The 15,945-nt window shown below is 43.7% G+C and overlaps 1 protein-coding gene across 4 annotated transcripts in view; it reads right to left on the bottom strand.

Annotated features, from left to right (window-relative positions):
- Galnt17 (polypeptide N-acetylgalactosaminyltransferase 17) overlaps positions 1-15,945 on the bottom strand; it is a 440,346-nt gene that overhangs the window by 98,123 nt on the left and 326,278 nt on the right. For 3 of the 4 annotated variants that reach the window (XM_031338128.1, XM_031338130.1, XM_031338129.1), the window contains one exon: positions 2,660-2,777. In XM_031338128.1, the coding sequence (XP_031193988.1) occupies positions 2,660-2,777 (118 nt within the window). Of the gene's footprint in view, positions 1-2,659; positions 2,778-3,155; positions 3,180-15,945 lie in introns of those variants that run through there. The other variant, XM_031338131.1, reaches the window with a different exon arrangement.

Consider the following 15,945-nt stretch of genomic DNA (forward strand, 5'->3'; position numbering starts at 1 on the left):
CCTTCCTTCCTTTTCTTTCTCCTTCCTTTCCTTACTTATCTCTTTCTTCATTCCATTCTCTTTTCTTTCTTTTCTTCTTTCTAAACACAAGCTCTTGGTATCTTAGCTGTCCTTGAACTCCTAATCTTCTCAGCTCAGCTTTCTGAGTGCCAGGATAACAAGAACACACCACCAGACCTGGTTAGATGGGAATCCATTTCTTAAGAGTACATTCATTATTTAGGTATTTTTTTGATCCAAGCTGTATAAATCAGGGATATAACCTATAAAACAAATAGTATTGAGAGATTTCTTTCACTTAAAACAAAGCTCTGGTACATTAGCTACTTTTTGTTGCTGTGATGAAAATAACATGATACAAACGTGGTTCACAAGTTTGAGAGTTGGAATTCAGATCTCCAGAAACCCATGTAAATAAGGGTAGGCATGGAGGAGCAATGTAGAGAACCTGTTCTCCAATTGGTTCTTGATCCATCAATAAAGATGATAGCAGCCAATAAGCTGGGCTGAATAGGCAGGACTTTTAGGTCCCTGCAGACAAGCTAGCAGTGGCAGGGGAGAGAAATGCCAACCAGCCATGTGAGATCTTGGGTACAGCAGCCATAGGCCGTTTCCCCAGGTGGGAGATTATACACACAAACTGTGGGAGATTAGGAGCACCTAACAATTGAGCCATATGGCAGGTTAAAAACTAAGTTAATGTTTGTGTGTGTGCGTGTGTGTGTGTGTGTGTGTGTGTGTGTGTGTGTGTGTGTATGTGTGTGTGTTTAATCCATAGATCTAAGGAAATCTGGGTGAGGGATGGTAGCATGGCCCATTTGAGGCAGGGAGTAGCAAAAACTACATGCAACAGATTATCTGTAATTCCAGCCTTGAAAGGTGGAGGCAGAAGATCCACAGAGCAAGTCAGCTAGCAATACTAGGTGTATTGACAAGCTTTAGGTTTGATTGAGAGACCCTGTCTCTACAAATAAGGTGGAAGAGTGATGGAGGATGATTCTAGACCTGAACCTGGAGCCTCTGTGTGCACACACATATAAAAAAATGCTACATACAGGCATAAAAATATGCAAAAAACTGATGTGAATATTTAAGAATATTTGTTTACTTATGTAGAGTTGTAATGTGTTCATTACACACAGAAAATTGTCAATGATTGGCAGCAAACTTGCTAGCATACACTAGGCCCTGGGTTCTATCCCAGTGCTACAAACAAGCAAAGCCCTCTTAATTTTCTAAGACATTAGATCTTAAATGCTTTTCTCTCCAGCGGCAGCTACATAGATGTGGGTATGTTATGACAGTGATGATACTGACCATTTCACTCTGTACGTCAAGTCACCACAAACTTAACATCTTTAAAATATGCAACTTTTATACATCAGTGACAGCCCAGCGAAACCATTCAATAAATCCACAAGTCAAAAGAAAAGGAGAAAAAGAAAGAAAGAAAACCCCTATGAGGATGGGCAGAGGAATGTCCCATTAGAAAATGAGCTTTATCAACAAGCTCTGTTGTCGCTGAGCCCCAGATATGGTGGGTCCCTCTTGTCACTGGGGATCCTTCCAGCTATACCTGTATATTCTGCAAAGACAGTGTTTCAACCCCAAGCCCATGCTTTCTTCCCTGTTGTAACCTCTTTCCATTCATCCATTCTGTTATGAGAGTACATAGAGATGTGCAAATTGTTATTGTCTTCAAAGAAAGATGAAGAGGCACTGGGACAGAGCTCAGTAGGCAAGAGCACTTGTGTAAGTGTGAAGACCCAAGTTCAATTCCCTATCACCTGTGTAGGAAGCTGGCCACAGCTGTAACCACAGCACTATATGGAATGAAAACAGGAGAACTGTTGAGATTTGCTAGCTTGGTCTAAGTGTAGGCTCAGTGAGGGACGCTGTCTCAAAGGAATATGGTAGAGAGTTGTTCTAGGTTCATTTCTGTTGCTGAGACAAATACCTTGACAAAAATCAATATTGAGAAGGAAGGGATCATTTGGTTTACCATTCCAGGTTATTGTCCATTATTTTGGGGGGAAGTCAAGTCAGGAACTTAAGCAGCTGGTCACATCACATCCACAGTCAAGAGCAGAGAGAAGACAAATACTCCTTTCCTTGCTTGCTTGCTTTGAGCTTACTCACACAGTTCAGGATCCCTTGCCTAAGGAATATCACTCCCAGAATGGACTGGGTCTTCCTTCATCAATTGACAATTAAGACAGCCCCCACAAACATGCCCAGGACTCAACATGATCTAGAAAATTCCTTGCGAATCCCAGGTGATTCTAGATTTAATTGTCAAGTTGACAATTAAAATTAGCCACGACACCATCAAAATACTTAAGATAGAAGTTTTCATTTGAGAGACTACTTAGTTTCTAAAAGAAATCCAATGCAAGGGAGCTCCAGACCCTCTACTTAATGTCCGGAGCAGGTTACTAAGACATGAAATATACTGCTCAGTCTTTAGAGAAGAAAAGCTTATCACCCCCAACCAAGAAATAGTGATGTTTATGGTGATGTCTCTGTTCAAATATCTCCACTGAGATGTCTAGGATAAGAACCCCCCCACACACACTTAACGGCCATAAGAACCTTTGAACAGACCTCAAGGATGAGGTTACTGTCATAAATCAGGAGGAAGAGACACCACGTTACCAACCTTGATTCCAAGTTCAATATTCTCTCCTCCGTACACATCCATCCCAGGGTCCAGCAGACCAATTTCACCAAAGAATTTCCTGTTGACCACAAATGAGCAGCCAATCATGGCTGGTGTCCTGTGGGAGAAAGAGAGAAATAAGATTGTCAATATATAAGCAAGTGACATCTTTTTAGCAGACCTACCACAGCCAGTGGTTGTCAACCTTCCTAATGCTGTGACCCCTCAATATAGTTCCTTACAGAGTGATGACCCACAAACCATAAAATTATTTTTGTTGCTACTTCCTAACTAATTTGCTACGTTATGAATCATAAGGTAAATATCTGATCTTTCCAATGGTCTTAGGCAACTGGTGTAAAAGGGTTGTTTGACCTCCAGAGAGGTCACAACCCCACAGGTTAAGAACAACTTCCATAAGATGTATAGGGATTTCTGCCCTAGTCTTCTTTGAGTCTTCAATTTCCTCATTCTGCATCTACATCTATAAGGGTACCTTTTAGCTGCAGAACAGGGAACTTAAGCATCTAGGAAGATCCCAGGTCCCTGGTCAACAGGGTGAAGACTATGGTGTCTGTCACATGAAGAGTGGTTCTCCCAGCACTCTGGGAAGAGCATTGCTTGGAGATCAAGAGGCTGTCACAATTTCAGGAGCTCTACCCTGGGAAGCAGAAGGGATTGACCAATCTGAAGCATGAAAGGCATATCAGAGAATAGGTGATGTTAACTCGGCTGGGTTTAGAATCACGTAGGAGACACATCTATGGGGGTGCTTCTGAGGGTGTTTCTGGAGAGGTTTACCTGAAGGGCAAAGGACCCATCCTCCACAAGTGGAGGGGGTCACTATCCCATGTTCTGGACCGATAAAAAGGACAGGGCAAGCTGAGCACCAGCAGTCATATCTATACTGACTGGATACAGTGTGACCAGAAGCCTCATATTCCCATGGGCATGATGGTCTATGAGCCAAAATAATCCCTTCCTTTTTAAAGTTGCTTTTGTCTGATATTTGGTCACAGAAATGGGAAAAATAACTAGCAAAGAGTCTCAAATCTAAAAATTCCAAAAGATACAAATTCTGTCTAGAGACACACTAGATCAGGAAGCTTGGTGACTTAAGGAGGGAAATGAATTAGAGAGTAAAATCCTGATGTCCATGGTATCTGAAACATCTTCCTGGTAAAGCTGTTATGTATTCTAGGAGCCTCCTTTCCAGAACAAAACTAAGAAAAGACAGCTGTCTAGACAGGTGTGAGACCTGGCTACACAGGTAGGAGACCAGACACTAAGAATCCCGGCCTCTCTGTCTGCATCCTGGGTAGGTCATTGGAACTCAGAGACAAGGGCTGGGGAAGCTGATTCTGATGGAAAATAAAAAGCCACAAAATCGCTGTTGGTATCTTGTGAAAAGATTGTGGTTGAAATCTGTCACAATGTCAAGGAGTCTGACAGAGACTGTGGAACAAAGAGGTTGAAAGAAACCCTAGAATGAGACTCCAGGATACAGGATTGCTTTGAAACAAATGCAAACACAGGGTTCTTGGGGTACCTCACAATGATAGGGACAGGTAGGATTCTTAGCAAAACAGTTAAAAGATACACTGTCAAGCTCGGCATAGTAGTATATACCTATAATCCTTGCAGGAAGGAGGTTGGAACAAAAGGTTAGCCTGGGCTATAGAATGAGTTCAAGGCAGCTTTCACTAGGTCTCAAATTCAAGGCCAGCCTGAGCTACATTACAAATTTTAGGTTAACCTGGGCCACATAGTGAGCTCAAGGCTACCATGGGCTACATAGTGAACTCAAGACCAGCCTAGAGCATATCGTATGTGCAAGACCTGTCCGGGTTACTAGATAAGTTTAGAGTTGAGGCTAGAGTTGAGGCTGGACCAGCCAGCATTGCTGGTAAGTTTAGGGGATGACTGCTTGGCTATTCTGAGACCATCTGACTGGATTCAAAATAATCAATTATCCTTTGCCTGGGAGAAATATTTCCTTGGGAAGAAGCGGCTTCTTGAACAATGGCACCTGCTGTGACTGGTGGCAGGTGAGCTAGCCCCATCCTCACCATTGGTGAACCAAGAACAAAGTGTAGCCTCACTTCCACGGTAGGCATCCACGCTACCTGTCCAGGCATGTGAGCTGTAGTCAATGACACTCTGGGGATGATGACATCCTGGAATGTGTGCTTACAGACTCATTTTTCAAATTCAACTGCAATTACTACTATCAGCACAAACATTCCAACTCAAAATCATTCAAAAATGATAATTGTATTTAGGGAATCTGCCAATGCAGAAGAGAAGGGGAGTGGAGGGGAAGGGAGGAGAGGGGAAGGAAGAGAAAGGAAGGGAAGGAAGACAGACTCAGCCCAAGAATGGGTGGTAGCCATGAGAATTCCCATTCAGAGGTACAAAGCTTTCTGGGTTTCTTCGCTGGCCCCTTTATATGTTTAACCATATCTTCTGTGATTTGAATCAAAAATACCCACACAAGCTATTTGGGTGGGCCTTTAGGGGTGGGGCCAAGTTGAAGGAAGTAGGTCACCAAAGGGGTGGGGCTTCGACACTCATACTCCTGACCCTGCATCCAGCCTCTGATTCTTGGTCCCCTATAATGTAAGGAGTCTCCATTACAAACATCCATCATGAACTCCTCTGTGTTTTTCCAGCCATTATGGAAGGAAAGAAACCTTCTAAGACATGGGTAAAAAGATTATCTTTAATTCAAATGGATAATATTGGTTATTGACTTGAAGCAATTTGGAATCTCTTAGGAACCAACCTCTGGTCAGGTTCAGGAAGGATTTTCTAGACTAGCTTCTTTGAGGTCGGAAGACCCACCCTGAATCTAGATGTCAGCATCTCATAAGCTGGGCTAAATATGAGTGCAGTATTACTAGCCAGTTTTTGCAGCATTGACTTTCATACCGTGATGGACTGCATCCATTCAAACTACGAGACAAAGATAAAGCCTTCCTCCTGTTAGTTGCTTTCATCTGGTATTCTGTCCCAGCAGTTAGATGAGCAAGTAGTACATACCTACAATACATGGCTGGAAGAGACTGCTTGGTAAAGCACCTGCCTAGAATCCCTGAGTAAGGTGCTGCTGCGGATGTGACTCGTCAGTAGAACACCTGCCTCGCATCCCCCAGTAGTTGCTGGGGGCGTTGCTCAGTGGTAGAGCCCCTGCCTAGAATCCTCCAGTGAGGGGCTGGGGGCGTGGCTCAGTGGTAGAATATCTGCCCGGAATCCCCCAATGTAGAGTTGTGGGAGTGTCTCAGCAGCAGAGCTCCTGTTTAGAATCCCACAATGAGGGGCAGGAGTGTGATTCAATTGTAGAGCACCTGCCTAGAATCCCAAAGTGAGGGGGCTAGGGGCGCAGCTCACACTTATTTAAGTACATACAAGGCCCTCATTTCTATCTACAGCATCACAAATTCAATCAACAGCATCCTCACAGATGTACAATCAGAGAATAGTAAGCCCCAGTTCTTTCAGTAGCTAGTGCTGTCAGCCCTCTGCTCATAGGTTTTACACCTCTGGATTCAACCAGCTATCACCTGAAAATACTTGAAAACAAAATTGCACCTGTGTTGAACATGTTTGGATTTGTCTTCTCGTTCTTATTCCCTAACATTACACCCTGCATATTACAGTGCACTTTGTGATGATGCTGTGCTCTGTGGATTCTTTCATGTGCTTCCTCATAAATAGAGTGAGGTCCATGAGGGGATGCTGCCCTTTAGTTCCAGAAGTTGTATACTGAGAATGGAAGTAGACAGAACAGGAGTGGGGTGATTGGGAGAACTGTCTGCAGTGAGTGGCTCAGTCCAGCCAAGCCCTTTACTGGGAATCTTTTTGGAGATTCATAATCCTCAAAATGTCACTACTTTAGAGACATCATTAAGCCCATTTCCTGTCGGAGGAAACTGACACCCAGAGACTGGGTTGAGCTAGCTTTCCGTTGCTATCACAAAATACCTGAGCTAGTTCATTTATAAAGAAAAAAAAAGGTTTATTTTGGCTTGAAACATGATTAAGTAGTTCCATTGTGGTGGTGGTGTTGCTATCAGAGGACAGCTTTCAAGAGTCTGTTCTCTCCTTCCACCATCTGACTCCTCAGATTAAACAAGGTTGTCAACCTCGCTGTTCAGCGCTTTTCTCTGCTGAGCCTCCTGGCCAGTCAGCATAGTTGCAATGCCTTTAAGCTTCAGCAGGGGGTGCTAGATAACAAGAGCAGAGTACACCCTGCAGAGAAAAACTGCCTACTGGCCAGAGGGCAGAAAGAGCTGAAAAGGAAGAAACTATTCCTCTCCTCCTTCAAGGACATCCCCAACAACCTAAGATTCTCCTAGCAGCAGTTCCTTCTTGTTCTCCCTCCCTCCCCCTCCCTCTCTCGTTCTCTCTTTCTGTGTGGTGTACACATACATATAGAAGTCAGAGGATGATGTCAGTTGTCATTCCTCGGGTGCTATTCCTATTTGTTGGGAGACAGCATCTCTCACTGACTTGGAACTGAAAAGTAGGCCAGCTAGACCCACAGATCCACTTGTCTTGGTCTCCTAAGGGTGCACCACCATGCTTGGCACTTAAAAAATATTTTAAAGCATTTTTCATGTGTGTTTTGCGAATGTTTTGTTTACATGTATGTCTGTGTACTACATGTGTACCTGGTGCATGCAGAGGAGGGAGTCAGATTCTCTTGAACTGGAGTTTCAGATAGTTGTTAGCTACCATGTGGGTACCAGGGAATTGAACCCCAGTTCTCTGTAAAAACATTAGGTACTCTTAGCCAACAATCTCTCTCTAGCCCCAGGGCATAGCATTTTTATGTGTGTTTTCAGGGGCATTCATATCCTCATGATTAAAAGATAAGTATTTTACCAAGTCAGCCATCTTCCCAGAGCCCATTGCTCTTCTTCTTTTTTTTTTTTTTTTTAATATTTTTATTCATTTTTTTATGTATACAACTGTTTTGTCCACGTGTTTGTTTGCACTCCACATGTGTGCCTGGTGCCTATGGAATCCAGAAGAGAGCATTGGATCCCATGAAACTCGAACTATAAATGGTTACAACCTGTCTTATGAGCACTGAGAACTGAATTAAACTGAAGGTCTTCTGCAAGAATAGCAAGTGCTCTTAACCATGGAGCCATCTCTCTAGCCCTTTACCTTGTATTTTGAGACAGAGCCTCTCCCTAGCTTAGAGCTCACCAAGCAGGCTAAGCTGGTCAACCAGTGAGCCCAAAGGATCTTCCCATCTCTACTTTCCCAGCTCTGGGTTTACAAATGTGTGCTATCATACCTGCCATATTACATGGGTTATGGGAATTGGACTCAGGTCTTTAAGCTTGCGTGGCAAATACTATAGTGACTATTCTGGTTGTTCTAAATGTCAACTTCCATGACTGCTGAGCCATCTCTCCAGTCCCCAGGGTCTACTTCTTAAATGCCCCACTACCTTTCATTACCACCTCCCTGGGTAGCTGGGTCTCAGGGACTATTTCAGGCCCAAACTGCAGTGGGGGCAATAAGAGTTGACCAAGCATGGTTTGGTTTGAGGAAGCAGCGAGGATCCAGGAACTACCCAGTGGTGAGAGATTCCTCCCCACTCCTCAGTATCTTACTGCTTCCCAACCAGATGAGCTATTACCAACGGCAGGTAAGCATGTTTCCAGTGTGTGGACCAAGAGGTCCCATTCTGAAGCTTCCTTGGGAACTTGTGGCTGTTAAATACTAAAAATATAATTTGGGGAAAGGAGTTGGCAGGCTTGGAGAGTTGTGGCTTGCACAGGGGAGTCATTTAATACTCAGAGTTCCTTTTGTCCATGATACACAGAAAAATTCCAAAAGAGTTAGTGCCCCAGCCTTAAAAAAAAAAAAAAATCACACTCCGGATCCAGCACACACATATCTCAGAGATCGGACCCAAAGGCCAGAGCTTCATGGTTCAAAGGAGGGAGTGTCTTTTTGTGTTTGTTGCTGGGGAGATAATTCACCCTGAAACCACTTCCTTCCAACCAACCAGGGAAAGTGGGCTTCCTGGGTATTAAGAGGCTTTGTTTGTGGGGAGGATAAAGGAAAGGCCCATCTCCTCTCTCTTCCTGTGTGATTTTTCGCCAGTGGGGATTGAAGTCATCAGTTTCCAATGCCTGTTTCCTTGGCTGACTGATTTTCTGATCAGGCTTGTTCCATTGAAACAAAGACCATCTCTGATCTCTCCGGTGAGATGGTAAGATGCTTCCTGTAAGCCATTTTCTCAGCATAACACATTTGTTCTTTGCTAATCACATTTGATTTAGTCTTTGAGGAAGTGATTTACAGATAGGTCTTTGAAGAGTATTTCTGTAAAAGCACCATGATCTGTTAAGCCATTATCAGCCAGCAATACTTCAGAGTTCTCTCTCTCTCTCTCTCTCTCTCTCTCTCTCTCTCTCTCTCTCTCTCTCTCTGTGTGTGTGTGTGTGTGTGTGTGTGTGTGTGTGTGTGCAGTTGCCTGTAGAATCCAGCAAATGGCATCATATTCCATGGAGCTAGAGTTACAGGTAGCTGTGAAAGGCCTTCTGTAGGTCCTGGGAACTGAACTTGGATTCTCTGGCAGAACAGTTTTAACCTCAGTACCATCTCTCCAGCCTGGGACGTGTTTTTTTAAAGTGTGCATTTAGTTAACTTGTGAGGTGAGACATTGCTAAATAAATGTTTTGGAAAAAAATCAAAGATAGATGTATGATAGGTATCAGTAAATCATGTTGTCTGCTTTTGTCTAGCCAGAGAGCTAAGAGGTGTGTGTGTGTGTGTGTGTGTGTGTGTGTGTGTGCATATGTGTGTGTACATATGTGTGTGTGCACACATGCATGTATGTATAGGTATGTGTATGTATGTGTGTGCATGTGTGTGTGCACACATGCATTTATGTGTGTGTCTACACATGCATGTGTAGACTAGAGGTAGACATTGATGGTTTTCCTTTACCACTCTCTACCTTACTTTGACAGAGTCTCTTGCTGAACCTGGAGCTTGTCAAGTCCACCAGGCTGCCTGTCCAGTGAGCTTCAGGGACCCACTTGTCTCTGCCTGGTGTCATCATGCCACCACACCTGGCTTTTTTATGTAGGTTATGATATTGTATCAGTTACTGATTGATTGACTGACTGACTGATTGATTGATTGATTTTGGACAACTTAACACAGGCTGTAAGGCATCCAGAAAGAGGGAACCTCAACTGAGATAATATCTCTCTATGAGACTGACCTGTGGGAGAGTCTGTGGGGCATTCTTGATTAAATTGACTTGGGAGAGCCCAGCCCACTGTGCTCCCCCTAAGCAGGTGGTCCTGGATAAGACATAAGAAAGCAAGCTGAGGGGCTGGAAAGATGGCCCAGCAGCTGAGGTCATATGTTGTTCTTGCAAAGCACCCTGGCTTGGTTTCCAGTATCCACATGATAGTTCACAGCCATCCATATGGCTCCAGTTTCAGGATACCCTCCAAGGCCCTCTTATGACCTCTGTGAGCAACAGGCATGCACCTGGTATAATATATACATGCAGGCAAAGCAATCATTCATATAAAATAAATAAATACATTTTGGAAAAAAGAAGAAGAGGAAGAGGAGGAGGGAGAGGAAGAAGAAAGAGGAGGAGGAAGAGAAGGAGACGAAGAAGAAGAAGAAGAAGAAGAAGAAGAAGAAGAAGAAGAAGAAGAAGAAGAAGAAGAGGAAGAAGAAGAAGGGAAGGAAGGAAGGAAGAAAGAGAGAAAGAAAGAAAGAAAGAAAGAAAGAAAGAAAGAAAGAAAGAAGGAAATCTGAGCAAGTCATGAGGAACAAGCCAGCAAGTAGTGTTCCTTCATAGATTCTGCTGCAGTTTCTGCTTTGTGTTCCTGTCTCATTTCCCCACAATTACATAGTGCAGCCTGAGAACTCTAAACTACAATGAACCCTGTCCTTTCCATGTTGCTTCTGGTCATGGTGCTTATCACTGCAATAGAAAGTAGACTAGGTAGGCTTGTTCTGAACTTAGGCCCTCATGCTTGTGTGGCAAGACCTTTACCAGCTGAGCCATCTACCCATCCCTGGACTGAATCTTTTTATCGATGAATATTCATCACTGATGTCTTGATGGGAACAAAAATATATTGAACCTTAATGGAGCCAAAAAAAAGTATCTCTTGTAGTCATCAGTTTTGCACTAACTGAATTTCAATACATGGCAGAAATCAAGGAGGGCATTTTAATTGGACTCATAGTTTTAGGGAGGTCACTCCATGGCTACTTGGCCCCACATGCTTAGGATGAACAGCACAATGGTGGGGGTGTATGGGAGATTACAGAAGTCACATCATGGTGAACAGGAAGCAGAGAGAGTAAAAACAAAGGGCCCCGAGACAATGTATAACCTCTTAGGGCACGTCCCCTCATGCTAGGCCCCAACTCACTATAGTTTCTAGAACCTTCCAAACTAGGCCCACCAGCAGTGGCTTGTGCATCCAACACCTGAGCCTGTAAGGGATATTTTATTTTCAAACCTTAACAGGCCCTACCACAGGAACCAACTCTTCTCATTAGAAGTATCTGTGAAAAGTGCATCTTCTTCCATGCTACCCCCTTCTTTTTGCTTGCTGCAGGGTCATGTAACCGGGAATTCAATCTGACCACTGGTCTACAGCAATGGTGCCAGCTAACTTGTTGAAGCCGGTAGACAAAATAAGCCTTTCCTCTTCTAAGTTGGTTTTTCTTGGATGTTTTCATCATGGTGACAAGAAGCAACTAACTCAACCACAAATTCAGCTCCAAGCTCCCTCATATCTACTACAAGTGGGGTCATTGAAGTCACCTGAAACATCTAAAAGATGTTTTTAAAAGAAGTACAGGTGGGACTTGGGAGATGGCTCAATCAGTGAAATGCTAGTCTTGCAAGTACAGGAACTTGAGTTTGATCTCTAGAGCCCGGGTCCAAAGAAGAAAACAAAAACAAAAAATAAACAAAATAGAAAACCAGCTGGGTCTGGTGGCACATGTTTGCAATTCCAGCATCAAGAAGGAAAATGCAGGTAGATCTCTGAGGCTCACCCTGACTGGTTTAAAACTGGTAGTTCAAAGCCATGGGAGACCCTGTCTCATACACATATACACATATATACACACACATATATACATATATATGTGTGTATGTATATATATCACATATATATGTATATGTATGGTATGTATATATATATATATTGTGCATATATACATATTATATATATATATGGATAGCATATGAGGAATGACAACTGAAGTTTACCTCTGCCTCCCACACACATATAAACCCAGCACTCCCTCCTGGACACCACATGGATTCACAAACACACACACACACACACAATTGCAATTATTCAACCACTAAGTCCCACTTGGTGAAGTCTTCAACAAATACCAACCTTTAGATATTTCACAGCATCAGCTCACTGTGTGCCCAAGGATAAGAAGATGAGAACAATTGTATTCAGGATCTGAATAAGGTCCATGTTAGGCCCCGACTCAGACGGCCTTGCTCATGTCCTTCTAAGAAAGTGTCTTTGAGAAGAATGTTACAACAATTATTTTGAAAGCTGTGTGTGGGCTTTTCTCGCCTGCATTTGCCTTGCCATCTGGAGGCAGCCACAACCTTGAGAAGGTGGGGACGTCAGAGCTGGGATGGAAGGAATTGAAGGAGATTGTCTGTTGTGACTACAAAGCCAACACTTGAGTCTAATTTTTGAAAACAGCAATCTCAATAGGGTTTCAAGTGCATGAGCCAGGCACCAGAGAGAGAAACATTTTCTAAATCCCCCCCAAATCCTCTTTAAAGATCAAAGACGACTCCAAATGAATGCACAAGAAGGGGCTATGACCTTTACTAAGTAAAGGCACAGGAAGGGGCTATGACCCTGCAGGGTGTCAATGCTGGTTTATCTTAGGATAACATCAGATGCTTGGGTAACTGCTATTGTTGTGTATATTGTTGTGTGTTGGGTAATTGAATGTGTGTATATTTGTGTGTGCAGGTACATACATGTACACAGTTGCACACACACATGTGTGTATATGGTATGTGCATGTGTATGCAGAGCAGAGAACATTATGTGCCCCTCCTTAGAAGTGCTGTCTATCTCTTTTGAGACAATGTCTTCACTTGCCTGGAACTCAACAAGTTTGCCAGGCTGGCCAGCCAGTAAGCCTCAGGGATCCACCCATCTCCACCTCCCTAGATCAGGGAGTATGTCCTTTAAGTATGTCCCAACTTGCCTGGCTTTTTATGGGTTGTGAGGATTGAATTTGGGATCTATACTTGCATGGTGTCCTGGTTAGCTTCAAACATCAACTTGTCAAACCCAAGAGTCATTTGAGAAGAGAGTCTCAACTGAAGAGTTGCCTAGATCAGATTGGCCTGTAGACATGTCTGTAGGGGGTTGTCTTGATTATTAATTTGATATAGGAAGACCTAGCCCACTGTAGGTGGTATCATTTCCAAGGAGATGGTCCTGAGGTATTTAAGAAAGCTAGCTAAACGTGAGCCAGAGAGCAAATCAACAAGCAGCATTCCTCTATGCTTTTTGCTGTACTTCTCTGGCCAGAAGTGAGTTAGTTCCTTGATCGAAGGCAATGACATGAAGAATAGCAGGCAGTCCTACCTTCAAGTTACTGCTGGAGGACCTGCCCCAGTTTCATTCCACAATGGATTATGAATTGGAATTGTAAGCTGGAATAAACGTTTCTCCTCTGTGCTGCTTTTGTTCAAGATGTCTTATTGCAGCAGCAGAATGAAACCAGAATGCACAGCAAGAACTTTATCAACTGAACCATGTCCCCAGCCTGTGAAAAGCTTCAAAAGTCACTTGTACCCAGACCCTCTGATCCAATGACTCCGCCTTCAGATTCGATCTGCCATACAATCATGGCTGAGCAGTTTTAGTCTAGGACCCACCATGAAGTTTTTTTTCTTCTTAGAGTGGGAAGCAAGAAGAGAGACAAGGCCACTCAACTCTGCCGCTCAACTTAGAATTCACAGAAAGGGGAGAATAGAACAGCAAATGGGCTAAAGAACAGGCAGGTGGGAGAGAGGATCCTTTGAGCTGTGCCTTCTGCGAAAGGGTAGAGTCTTAACCCAGACAGTGGGGCAGGAACAGTAGAGTGATGGCATTCAGGCAGAGAGTGGATCTTAAATAGTGTTCCTAGTGCCCAAAGGCAGAACGGTGTTCTGGATATACAAGGAAACCTGAAGTCTCTGCATCTCCTTGGGGTAAGGGTTAAAACGACAAACTCAACAGGGTTGTAAAGGGAATCAAGAAATTGGAGGAAGACACGGGAGGATATGAATATGTTCATGACAAGGGGTTGGCTATGAAGAGAGGGGACGCACAGTTCTTAATAACTGTAGATGTGGGGCTAGAAAAAAATGGCTCAACCATTAAATGTGTATGTATGCTAATCTTTTAGAGGTTCTGTTCCCAGCACCCATACCAGGTGACTCACAACCAGCTGTGATTCCAGATTCAGGTGATCTGATGCCCTATAGGGGAGGAGTTGCACTCCCATGCACAAACCCTCCACACACACATATAACCAATGAGACATAGCTTTAAAAAAAGAGTAACCAGAAGTGCAAGGCATGAGGTCAAACCAGCGGAAGCCAGAAAGATCCTGGAAGGAGGAGCTGCTGTAAGACACAGCTCTGTGGGCGTGAGGCAGCAGTGTCTCCCCTTGCTTCTTTCTCTGTGATCTTTACAGAAGATGGGAGGGAAGAGAGGGAGGAGCTTTGAGGCAGAAGAACAGTGCTTACAGAGAACAGCATGTTTAAATCCTGATTCAACAGAGCAGTTTTTCTTGAAAGGATCGTGCTTCCAATTGGAAGAAACGGGGACAACCTGGAAACAACTAGACGATTTTTTACTCTATCATGAGGGAAAATGAGAGCTTGAGAGCAAGCTGAATCCAGATGTGGAGAAATAGAATTACTGCTGTGTGTGTGTGTGTGTGTGTGTGTGTGTGTGTGCATGCGTGTGTGTGTCTGACTTGGAACTGAAACTGAAATTGTGTTGTGGGCTTTAGAGAAAGAATGATGGATTGTTGTACTCACAGAAAGCAGGGGGACAGGGGCACAGGAATCATGAGAGAGCAGATGTAGCTTAAGGAATGGAGGACCTGCTTGCTTAATATGTTCAAAGCCCAGCAAAAGGGAGGGAAGGAGGAAGGGAAGAAGGGAGAAAATGAGGAAGGGAGGGGAAGAGAGAAAAGGGAAGGAAGAAAAGAGATGGGAGGAAGAAAGGGAGGGAAAGAGAGAGGGAAATGGATAAAAGAAAATAAAATCAAGTTTTGGGGGCTGGGGTTTTGGGGGCTCTGTAGAGTGCTTGTGTGGCATGCTCACAGCCCTAGGTTCCACCCCCAGCATCACACAGCATGGGTATAGTGACATATACCTGTCATTTCAGCATTGTTGGGAGCTGAAGGTAGGAGGCATAGAAGTTCAAGGTCATCCTAGACTATAGAGTGAGTTTTGACCCTGAACATTTCTCCAGAGAAATAATCTAGAAGTTATTATGGTGAAATTACCCTTAGCGCATATAAAGAGATGTAGAAAAATATGTGAAGGAGATGAAGACATAGAGAGGTCTGATGCTTTTATGGAAAAACTAACCATAAGCTACATGAAGCCTGCCAGTTTCTCTGGACTGTCAACAGGAATGGAGATTACCTAATGAGGTACCTTCAGAGGAAGCTTTGTAATTGGTAAGGGAATATTGTGATGTTAGTTCCCTTGATTTGTTGGCTCCTCACAGACATCATTCACGGTCGGGGGTGGGGTATTAAAATTAGATGTCTTATAGAAGACGATACCAAGCCCAGATGGATTTCATAAAATCGTAATGCTTGGCAAGGGTAAAACTGAGAACCGAATGGAACACCTTCCCTCTCCTACCCGTCATGCCTGCCTGATAGGTATTCACCATGATAAGAAGGAATGCAGAAGCTGCCTTGCATGGAGGAAGCTTCTAAAGGTTATCAGATTCTTTACTGTGTCAGGTCAAAGTCAAGCCAGAACAGAAAGTGACTTTCCTTCCTGTCTTCCTCCTCTGTCTGATTACATGGAGGCTTCAGGAGACAAGACCTGCATAAAGCTAAGCTAACATTTTGGGGGAGAAGAGACCATGCACAGTTCATTTCCTCCAATAGACCACTTGGGTCAGGTCCAAGTGCATAGGCAGCACACAGATAAGAAACATGTTCTTGACTGTGAATTAAAGCCAAAACCTGAGAGGGAGAGG

This window comes from Mastomys coucha, unplaced genomic scaffold (assembly GCF_008632895.1).
Source record: "Mastomys coucha isolate ucsf_1 unplaced genomic scaffold, UCSF_Mcou_1 pScaffold22, whole genome shotgun sequence".
NCBI classification, from domain to species: Eukaryota; Metazoa; Chordata; class Mammalia; order Rodentia; family Muridae; genus Mastomys; species Mastomys coucha.